Source organism: Vombatus ursinus, unplaced genomic scaffold (assembly GCF_900497805.2).
Source record: "Vombatus ursinus unplaced genomic scaffold, bare-nosed wombat genome assembly UNPS02014817.1, whole genome shotgun sequence".
In the NCBI taxonomy this organism is placed as follows: domain Eukaryota; kingdom Metazoa; phylum Chordata; class Mammalia; order Diprotodontia; family Vombatidae; genus Vombatus; species Vombatus ursinus.
The window spans coordinates 11187612-11198986 of record NW_020954595.1 but is presented as its reverse complement, the minus strand read 5'-3'; the positions used below and the strand labels follow the sequence as shown (position 1 = coordinate 11198986).

Here is an 11375-nt window from a genome sequence, read left to right as displayed (position 1 = left end):
CTATCTATCTATCTATCTATCTATCTATCTATCTATCTATCTATCTACCTATCTACCTATGATATCTATATACCTACCTGCCTACTTACCTACCTATATCCATCTACCGAATGTGAACCATTTTGAGTCCCCCATCACCTGAGAAAGGCCTAAAACCTGGATCGGCCAATCAGGAGAAAGACACTTTTGGCCTACTCTGAGCTTAACCTACCATAATGTCTTATGTGCTCTGGCATAACAGACATGCTGTGCTCTCTGAGTGAACCCAAAATACCCCTTCTTGTGTCAGCAACTACAAGGCCGGTTGAAGCTGACCAGGAGCATTCTTCTGTTTATGACTGCCAAGGACAAGGCCCCTTGAACAGGAAGTCATCTTGAATAATGGGACTTTTCTTATGGCATGCTATATTATCTTATGTCATGTTCATGATAGAAGAAACAGACATCCTGGAACTATAGTTTCAATGGACACTTCTCTTATCTTGTTGTATTTCCAATCTATTCTATTAAGAAATTCCTTTCTCATATTATAGTTAGCACATATCGAAACTTTTTGGTTTTTGGCTGCCACAGGCATCCTGAGTTGGGATAGCTTTTTGTGTATAAGGGGTCTCCTGCAGTTTGCTTACCTCTGAGTTCAGAAGTATTTTCTGACTCCCATGCAATGTATGATTCTCTGGCTTAATGAGAATAAATAAGCATGTTATAGCACATGTACAGCCTGATTCTGTTTGTTCCTTGGTCAAACCTTTGGTAAGGGGGAACCCTATTCTGTTTGTTCTTTGGACAAACTTTCAGTTAAGGGGGAAACAGATTTTGTTTGTTTTTTTTTGGACCAAAGCTTTGGTAAATGGTTGACACTACCTATCTATGATATCTCTATCTCTATCTCTATCTATCTATCTATCTATCTATCTATCTATCTATCTATCTATCTATCTATCTATCTATCTATCTATCATCTATCTATCTATCTGTCTATCTGTCTGTCTGTCTGTCTGTCTATTTGTCTATCTACCTACCTACCTACCTACCTACCTACCTACCTACCTACCTACCTACCTACCTATAATTTTTGTCTATCTACCTGCCTGGATGAACTGTGCTACCCTCTTCTCCCAATGACCTCATCTACTTTGAACTGTCAGCCCTCAGCAGATGCCTCCCAAAGCTACAAGACCCACCCTACTCTCTCTTCTTGCAATCCCAGCTGCCTGTGGGGCATCTCAGACTCCACTGTCCCACTCTGCCCTGCCCCCCCCCCCCCCCCCCTGCCCCCCCCCCCCCGCCCCTCGGGGGGAGGAGGGGCACCAATCTCCCCAACTCGCAGGTTCATCCCCTCACAGACCTATTGGATTCTTCCCTAGCTTGCCTTCCCGTGTTCACCCCCAAACCTCCACCCCCCCAATGTCTTCCTTGGTTACTTCAGCCTAGGAAAATCCTTAGCTGCCTTCGAAGGCTCAACTCCGCACCACCTCCTCCCTGAAGCCTCCCCTCATCTTTTCCCTCCCCCAGTGGCCAGTTGTCAGGGATCTGTGTCCTCAGATCACTTTGTGGTCATTGACTCACGTCTGACGCAGTCTCCACTAGAGCCTTAGGTTGCTGGACGGCAGGGGCTATTTCCCTCTGGTCTCTGTATTCCCAGCAGAGGCATGCAGTCCGTGCTTAATAAATGCTTATGGAATGAACTTAATAGGCATGTGCTCCCCCCGCCCTGTTTTATATTTAATCTACTTTATATAAAAAAGTGCCCATAAGCCGATGGGCCCAAATGGCAATGGAGAGGAGGTCCTTGTGGCGTGCCCTCCAGGCCTCATGTTTATAGATACCTCTGGGCCGTTGCTGTGTTTTTTTGTTTTTTTTTTTAAAAACATAGCTGCAATTGGTGTGGATGTACAACTCTTCGCTTGCTTTGGTCTGTCCTCCCCTGACAGCCTCCACGGTTAGTCCTCTGCATCTGGAAATGATTCTGGTGAATTTTGGGCAGGGTCTCTTAGAATACATATACCAGGGGTCCTCTCCCTTGGATGAGTATCGAGGTGGTGACGTGGAGAGGGGCTGGACCCACATGCAGGCAGATCTATGTTCAACTCCAGCCTCAGACACTCACTGGCTGTGTGACCCTAGGTAAATCCTTTAACCACTCTCTGCCTCAGTTTCCTCATCTGTAAATTTGGGGTAATAAAGCACCTACCTCGCAGGGTTGTCATAAAGATAAGATGAGATGATATTTGTAAAGTGCTTTGCTAACCTTAAAGTGCTATGGAAATGCTAGCTATTATTGTGAGACCAGAGAGCCGTTGAAATATTATTCAAATAAAAGATTTCTGTTCTATCTAAGGACAATGACTTGGGGTGGTTATGGGAGAAAAGCTGGGGGCATTACTCACTGGAGGAATGTGTTCAGCTCAGACCAGCTCAGTTAATGCCAATTAATCAACAGACATTTATTAATCACTTCCTGTGATGGACCTTGTGCTGGGTGCTGGGGATGTGCAGCACAGCCCATACGAGGAAAGTGAGTAGATGCAAGGCCCTACCAGCGGGTGGGGTGGGGGGAGGAGGGGGAGAGGAAGGAGACAGACTGGCTGAGGCATCACACATCAGAAGGAAGTGTGAAGGTCATAACGGGAGGAACGAGGAGACAGTGAGTCAGGCAGCGGGAAGAGTCAAAGGAACCCAGCAGTCCAGTGCCTCAGTTTCCTCTAATGGCTTCCTCTTAGCAAGCTGACGTTGGCTGTTTTCAGAGAGGTCGTGTGTGGAAGGCGGGGGACAAGGGGCCCTTGTCAGATGGGGAAGTCTGGGAGGTGAGAAGGGTCTGGAGGAAGTTAAGGGCTTGCCAGAGCAGCCGGGGGAGGAAGAACAGAGCCCCAGGCTCCGCCGGGCAGGAGCTCAGCAGCACGTGCCCTGCCATCCCCGGGCACCTCTCTGGAGAGTGTCCCTAGACGCCCAGCTTGAGGCTGCCTGGGAGGCAGGGAGCACAGACCCCTGTGGCTGGAGCTGCTGCGCTCAGCCCCTTGGAGCGGCCTTCGTGGCCTCCATGTGCTGTCCCCTCCCCCGCCATGGGCCTGCTCAGCCCTTACCTCGCTGGGGTGGAAGCCGTCGGCTGGCTCAATCAGCTGCCACGTCTCTCCCCCTCTCCTCTGCCACTCCTCAGACACTGTGGAGCACACAACCAAGGCGATTACTGTCATAGCAATCCTAAGAAGAGCGTTTTAAGATTGGCAAAACACTTCCCTGCCTCATCCCCTTTGAAGCTGGAAGGTAGGCTCTGCAGGTGGTATTAGTTCCATTGCAGAGAAGAGGAAACTGAGGCCCAGTGAGGTCAAGGCCATCCAGAAGGTAAGCATCGGGGGATTCGAACTCATCTCCTTGGAGACTCCAGTCTAGGCCCATGGAAAGGTGGCTCTCAGAGCAAGCCCACACGCTTAGGTCGCCGTCCATGTACACGGGTCACCCCAGGGCTCTCCTTTCCTGACTCTTCTTTCTGATGGAGGCAGGACCTCTGACTTCTGGTGACACGTCTAGTCTGCAGAACGCTGCCTGGTTTGGAGGCACGTCTTGGGGTCCGGCTCCCCGCCGAGGCCTGCAGCAGGCCAGAGCTCTGGCCGTCGGCTTCACTGGGAGCTCCAGCAGCCTTGGCACTGCCCGGTACGAGCAGGCCTACAGTGCCTCCTCTTCCTGCTCTGAGACAAGGGTCCTAGGGCGAGGAAGCCACGCGCAGGTGCCCTCTGAGGCCACTCAGGCTTAGCTACATGCCAAAGGCTCGGTAAATCCTGCCCTCAGAGGCAGAGAATAGTCAGCTCTGATTTCAGACAGGGAAGGGAGCGTGGCCCTGAGTAGTTTAGAAGCTTGCCCAGCCCTTCTCAGTCAGCCTGTGGCAGAGCCAGGATCACAAGTGAGGGATTTGGTCTCCTGTGCCAGGCTGAACCCGTGAATGAATGAACAAACAAATGATGAATAAAGCACTTTCTAGGGGCTTCCTACGGGCAAAGTGCCGCAAGTCGGAGTCAGTCCCTGCTCCCGAGGGGCTCTTGTCGGAAGGGAGCAGACCGTGCACACACAGGAGGTTTCAGCAGCATTCACCATGGAATGGTCCTACAGTTGTCAGGGTGCAGCAGCGATGCACAGAGATGGTCAGGCCCCTTCTTTACCACCAGAGCCATTTCTGATGTCCAAATATTTGCCGGTGCCAGAGATTTCTGGGGCGACAACCTTCTTTCCCGGGGCTCAGGAGCCGTGGCTGCTGAGTGGGCAGCCGTCAGATGGCATCGCCCTGAAGCCTGATGCCCTGGATGTTGGCTGTGGGGGCTGGACTGCTGTTCCCAGGGCTCTTGGGCTACCTCCACTGGGATCTGAGAGGAGGTGATGGCCGACGTGGCCGTGGTGGTTTGATTCACGTGGCACGCCCCACCTCCCGTCTCTCCCTCAGAGTCCCGTGGCTTCAGATGGGCTGACCAGCCTTCCCTCGGAGTGGCAGGTGGTGGGAGTGGCTGATGGCTCCCTAGGGGTCGCTCTCTTCGAAGCTGGGCTGGAAGCAAGGCCGGTGGTCTAGGGAGACGCCGTGAGCCCTGGGGCTTTGACATTTACCTGCCCATTGATGCTCCCTTCCAAGTCGGAGATTCCGTGACCATCCCTTATCTTGGCACTCAATGCCAGCTTGTTTTGGTGAATAACTCTGACTCGGTAGTCATGCACAATCCAACCCATGGCTGCAGGCTCCATTCCCTTGCAGGTGTCTTTTCCATTGTTTTTCTCGTGGACGTCCACTAACTTCTAAAGGACAAGTGGGTCCATACATGAGAACTGGATGCGAGGATCATGGGACTTGGCCCTGGAGGTGGCCAAAGCAATCGCCTCATCCAGGTGCTTCAGAGGCCCAGAGAGGTCTGCCCCAGGTCACAGGGTCGGGGTTCAAGCACAAATCTTCCGGCTCTCGGTGTGTTGGGTTCTATGCAATCTTGCCGCTTTACAGCTGGTAGAGGGAGGAGAAGAAAGGAGCTCCGGGGCTCTTCATAAAGTCACCGGCAGGCCTGCTCTCTCTGCTGTTCTCTCACCCAACACGCTTTCTACAAATGATGTCCCTCCCAAAGAGCCCGCCGTGTGTGTGTGTGAGCATGCATGTGCGTGAGTGCATGTACGCATGTGCGTATGTGTGCATGTGTGCATGCATGTGTGCCCGAGGACAACTAGGCCGAAGGCTTCCAGTACCACATTTTGAGAAGTGGTGGTGATTTCCCAGAATCTCAGAGCTAGATGTTTGCCCTCGTACCTGGACAGGGAGCTCCTCTCCAGAATCCCTGGTGAGTGGTTGTCCAGGCTGTGCTTGCAGCTCTCCGGTAGCATGGCCTGAGGACCAGCTAAAGGGATACTACCTAGAAGCCCTCAAACACTCCCATAGCTCTGTGAGCTCACCGATGCCGGTGTTCCCTCTGAGGGTGCAGACTGCAGCCCATCCCTGCCTTCCACATGTGCCACAGAAGCTTCACCCCATGGTACCCCCAAATGAGGTAAGCAGCCGGGGGCAACATCGGGAGCTCAGGCTGGAGTGAGCTTTGGGGAGGGAGGATGGAGAAGGGATGCCTGTGAGCACACAGGTAGGGGAAGCAGCAAGCTGTGGTTCACAGGTTGCAGGGCCTGCACCCCCAATTTGCTCCCCGTCAGTTTGTCTGACTCCTCGAAGGCTCAGTGAAGCCTTAGAGAAAGCCAGGCTTCCTCCATGTGACTCCGGGAGGTCAGACAAGGCTAGGAGGCACACGGTGGGCATGGTCGCCCCATGGAGTCTGAGTCTCTCGTTCGCGGAGCTTTGTCACCGGCACCCTGCTGTGCCTCTCCCCAACCCTCACTGCCTCCATCTGTGAAATGGGGCCGACAGCACTGACCTAGGTCACAGGGCCATCACTTTACTGACCAGGGCTGTGCCCGGATGGTGAGGGAACAGGTCAGCGCCAAGGACCTATGCAGAGACAGGCCTGTAACTCAGGTTTGACCTACTGATTTGTCTGGACTCTCAGGCACTAGGACTTCAGGGCTTTCATATATACAAAGGAGGGCCCGCCTTTGAGACTTCCCAGTTTTCTCGCCTCCGTTTTTGGCCTGGCAAAAAGCCCCTTCCCTGTCAGCTGATAGCCATCCCCACGGTGGGAATCAGCAGCTCTCTGCTGCGAGGCTGGGCAGCAGCTCTCTGGGCAGGGCTTTTCACGGCCCTTCTAGCATCTCCGAGGGCCAGATGGCCACCGAGACTCGCCCAGGATGGTGTCACCTGATACATTCCTGAGGCTGGCTCTGGCTTCTCCCCAGGCTGAGCTCTCTCACCTAGGTGGCTTGTCCACATGGCGGAGGCCACTTTGCACTTTTTAAAATACAGAACGCAATAAACTGGTAACTGCACTCTGGGCTGATTCACGATGCCTCCGTGCAAATGTAACGCTAAGGGGCCTCTTTGTACCTCTTGAAAAATTGTAAAAAAGTTAACCACGAATTCTGTTGCTTAGTAATTTGGAGCTTTCCAAAGCATTTTCTGTTTTTGAGATTATTTTTGACTCACTGCCATTTGTGACGACTTGACAGATAAGATGACAAATTTTTCTTTCTTCCTTCCTTCCTATTATTATCTATTGATCTATCCATCCATCCATCCATCCATCCATCTACATTGTCCTTCATTCTCTTTCTTTTCCTTTCTTTTCTTTCTTTCTTTCTCTTGTTTTTTTTTTTGGCAATTGGGGTTAAGTGACTTGCCCAGGGTCACACAGCTAGTAAGTGTCAAGTGTTTGGTCTGAGGCCGGATCCTCCTGACTTCAGGGCCGGTGCTCTATCCACTGCGCCACCCAGCTGCCCCTTGTCCTTCGTTCTCAAAGAGGACCAAAATGACCTCACTATGTTGGGGTCAAGGCACAGTGCATTTGACTGGGGCTGATCAGACTGATGTGAGCTCAGAAGGCTCTACCACAGGTCGGGGACAAATAGTCCATGTGAACATTCGGGGTGGATTCTCTGAATCTGCGCATACCTACAAATAAGTCCAGTCTCCGGACACTTGGGGACACCAGAGCAGTGAGGGAACCGCACCTCATATTTTACAGGAAAATGAGGCCCTTCTCCGTGAGCTCCTCCTTCTCCATGAGCTCCCCCTTCCTCATCCCCATCACTCAGGTGCCTTCTGCCCCTCTCCCCTCTTCTCCTCCAGCTCCCACGATGAAGCGGCCTGATTCCTGACCGACCCCACCCCTCCCCCTGCTGCAGTGAGCCCGTCCATCCCACCTCCTCCAGAAGACTGCCCCCTCTGCCATCCCCTCTTTTACCGGTTTTCAGTTCTCCTTCCTGCTGCCTCCCCATCCTCCCAGCCCCCTCCCTTGATCTCTCCTTCTCCACGATCATTCTATTTCTCTTCTGCAGGAACTGTCTTTTGACTCTTTTTGTATCCCTAGTGCTTAGCACAGTGCCTGGCACATAGTAGGTGCTTAATAAATGTTGATTGATTGATTACTGAAATGGGGAGCCTCCCCATTTCTGGACGGCTCTTCTAAGCTTTGGTCAGGAAGCCTCGGCCTCAGAGTACAGAGCCACCTCGTGGGCAGAACTGACCCTGGCCAGCAGGAAGCCCCTGGACATAGCTTTGATGATGATCAGATGGGGACAGCTTTCAGTTCACCGGGCTCTGGCAGGCCTGCAGTGGGTGTGCAGCATGCCCCGCCTGGTCACCCACCCGGCCCATCCCAAGCTGTCCCCGTACAAGGGAGAGGCCTGCTCACTTTACTGAGTGTGGTTAGGGAATGGCTGGCTCCCCTGCGGGACCTCATAAGCTGCCCTTTCTGTAGATGAGCGAATTGAGACCTAGGGCGGAGCAATGACCAGTCTAAGCTCACACAGGCGGCATTCGAACTTGGGTCCTCACAGTGCAAATCCACTGAACCACGCAGAAGAGTTTGTGTTGCTGTGCTATGGTAGAGGGAGGCCATGAGCAGGCCATGAGCCCGGGGCCCAGAACAGCTGCTGGCCAAGCGGTGCTTTTTTCCACACCCAGAATGGAAGGGGTACTCACTTTCCTTGAAAGGATAATCCAGGTAGAGGAGACTCACGTTGGCAAATTTCTCACTGGCTGCAATCGTTTCCAGAACGTTGGAAAGTTGCTTGGCTCTCTGCAAACAAGGAGATGGGCGGGTCCGTGAACTCAGGATTTCAAAACTGCCCCCTCCTTCCCCTCCCCCACTCCCAGCCCTCCCTTGGGCAGAGACCAGGTCTAACAAAAGTCAGGCTGAGTTTATTTTCCTCCCTCCCTCCCTCCTTCCTTCTTTCCTTCCTTCCTTCCTTCCTCCCTTCCTTCCTTCACGTATGTGTGTGTGTATATATATTTATATATTCATATGTTGTCTCTTGATCACACTGCCAGGTTGATATACTAAGCGGGGGCTTGGCTCCCGGCCCCCCTAGCGAACACAGAAGGCCGGGGCGCTGCGGGGTGGGGCGGGGGCGAGGCGTACTTCAGAGGTGAGGGTCCGGAGAGTCTCATTGGAGGACATCCAGCCTCGGCAGGGGTTCACCTGCGGATGGACAACATTGGACACTTTGGTCAGAAAGGACGAGGCTGTCGTGGGGACGCCCGCACCGGTACCAGCCCGCGGACCTGCTCACCTGGACGCAGCTGAGGAAGGCATAGAGCTGCTCGTAAGTGACGTCTCTATTCAGCTGGCCTGGAAGACAGCGATCGTCCACTTCAGAGGGAACCACGTCCTTACCAGGAAGGGTGATGGTTCTGAATGTGGCACGAAGCCGAGGCCTCCCGAGCTCCCCAGTTCGCTGCTTTTTTATTGGGGCAAATGCTCATCCACTGGGTACAAGGCCACTCTGACCTTCGGGTCTCAGGGCATTCCCGGTTCTGGGATGCTCTGCGCAGACCCAGCATTGGACTGGAGTCCGGGAGTCTAGAACCACGTGAGAAGCTGGGCTTTAGCTGGGCTGTGGAGAAGGCCTGGGGGTGGGGGTGGGAGTGCTGAGGAAGGGAACATCCCGGGGCAAAGGGCCTTGAAGGCTGGCACCCATTCTGGTCACGGCCTGGGACCCGACTCGCTGAGGGCCTTGAAATAACACGTTCAATTTCCCCCAGGGGACACAGCTGCCTGCCCAGCCCTTCTGCTGAGCCTGGGAACACTTTGGGACTGGCTGGGATGGTATGGGGCAGCGCTGGAGCTGAGCCCCGCAGCCAGCCCTCCTTCACCCCGCCCCCACCATACCCACAAACCACACACACACACCACACCCCATAACACACATACCACACACACACACACACACACACACACACACACACACACACCCCACACACACACCATACCCACAAACCACACACACACACCACACCCCATAACACACATACCACACACACACCATACACACACATCACACACATACACACACTATATACGCACACACACCACACCCCATAACACACATACCACACACACACACCATACACACACACCACACACACATACACACATACAAACCCCATACACACATACACCATACACACAAAGGACTCTCTCCCCCACCCTCCAGGTTTCCTGCCTCCCCCTCTGGGGCTGAGCCCCCCCAGCCTGCCCTCCCCTTCTCCCCTCCAGCAGAATGACTAGGCCTCATGCACGAACGCATCTCTTGCTCTGCCCAAATGGATGAAAATCGAGGCCACATCTTAAAGCTGTGCTTGAGATTGATGGTGACAGCGCCCAGGCTTATTTTCCGCTTCTCTCTCAGATGAGCTGGACTGAAGGATCACCAGACCCCATTTCCCCATCTGCCTGTGTGAGGGAGTGAGTGGGCAAGCCCTGGGCTGGATCATCAGCAGAACAGAGACCCCGGGACATGCTGGGGTCTCTCAGAGCATCTGGATGTTCTGATTAGGCAGAAAACCAGCAGTTTAAACCAGGCTCCTGCCTGGCTGCCCCCGGCTCCGCTCCTGCCACGGTGCTCGGTCAGTACCGAGCCACGTCCTGCGCTTTCCCTGCTTCCAAACTTCCACGTTTCTCCTGCTCCAATTTCTGGTACTTCACAACCTGTCCGCTCCGACCTCCATCCCTCTGCACATTTGAGGATCCTCGATGGCTAAGCAAGGAAAGACAGAAACGGCAACAGGACCTCCCTTGGCAGCCTCGCCCATCTCCTGGGACTTGCTTCCTTTCACCTTGCTCCTAGGGCTCTCTGGCAAAGACCTTGCCTGTGCTGAGTAGCCACCCTGTTCTTCATTCATTCATTCATTCACGTATTCATTCACTCATTCACTTACTCATTCATTCACCCATTCATTTACTCATTCATTCAACCATACATTCACTCATTCATTCACCCATTCATTCATTCATTTGCCCATTCACTCACTCATTCATTCATTCATTTCACAAGCCTCTTCCATGGGCCAGGCACGTTTGTTTTTGGGAGGGGTACACTGTCTTCATGTCCCACGTCCTCTCTGAGGTTTGACCTGACGACTCTGGCATTCATAGGTACAAATACGTCCAACAGACAGTTTTCCGCAGCTGTTTGCCACGGGAGCCCCCAGGCTAGAGAAAGCTGAGAAGGGAAGCCCGGAAGCAGCAGAGGGAGTGATGGGCTTATTTCTGCTGAGGCCAAATCTCTGCTCTTTGCGCTCAAAGCACTGGCATGTCCCCTTTCAAGATGCCCATCAAAGGGCCTTGGGGATGTCTCTCCATGGGCCAGGTTATCAAGAAGAGCCAAGCATCCTTAAAAAATGGACAAAGTGGGAGGCAGAGCCAAGATGGTGGAATGAAAGCTGTGGCTTGCTTGAGCTCTTCCCCAACCCCCTCCAAATACCTGTAAAATATGGCTCTAAACAAATTCCAGAGCAGCAGAACCCACAAAAAGACAGAGCGAAACAAATTTCCAGCCCAAGACAACCTGGATGGTTGATGGGAAAGGTCTATCATGCCAGGCTGGGGGAGGAGCACAGTTCAGAGTGGTCACGCAGGCAAACCAGGCCTCAGCGAACCTGGAGCAGCTCTCAGAGAACTGAATCATGGGCAGGGCAGGTGTGGCGGTTCCAGACTTCTCAACCCACAAATAACAAAGACAACTTAGAAGGTCAGTAAGAAAAGTCTGTTGGACCACGGTGACAGAGAAGCTTGGTCCCAGCCCCCATCCTAGGACAACCTTGGGACAGTGGCTGTTTCCAGAGCTCTCAGCCCACAGACTGAGGGGGAATCAAGTGACTGATCAGTGGGGGATTGCAGGGATCTCTTTGCTGGTGCTGGATTTTCTTCTTTTGCCCATGCTTGGATCTGGGTTGCAGTTCTGGGTGGAGGTCCTGGGACAAGGAGGAGCCCTGGCATGGTGGAGCTTGTATTGGTGGTGGAGAGTTCCAA

General features: G+C 53.2%; 1 protein-coding gene across 1 annotated transcript in view; it reads right to left on the bottom strand.

The window, feature by feature from the left end:
- Positions 1-11375, bottom strand: part of AOAH (acyloxyacyl hydrolase) — a 115584-nt gene that overhangs the window by 4025 nt on the left and 100184 nt on the right. The window contains exons 20-23 of the mRNA XM_027835812.1: positions 8635-8693; positions 8484-8543; positions 8045-8141; positions 3084-3160 (exon numbers count right to left, since the gene is read on the bottom strand). Of these exons, the coding sequence (XP_027691613.1) occupies positions 3084-3160; positions 8045-8141; positions 8484-8543; positions 8635-8693 (293 nt within the window). The remainder of the gene's footprint in view (positions 1-3083; positions 3161-8044; positions 8142-8483; positions 8544-8634; positions 8694-11375) is intronic.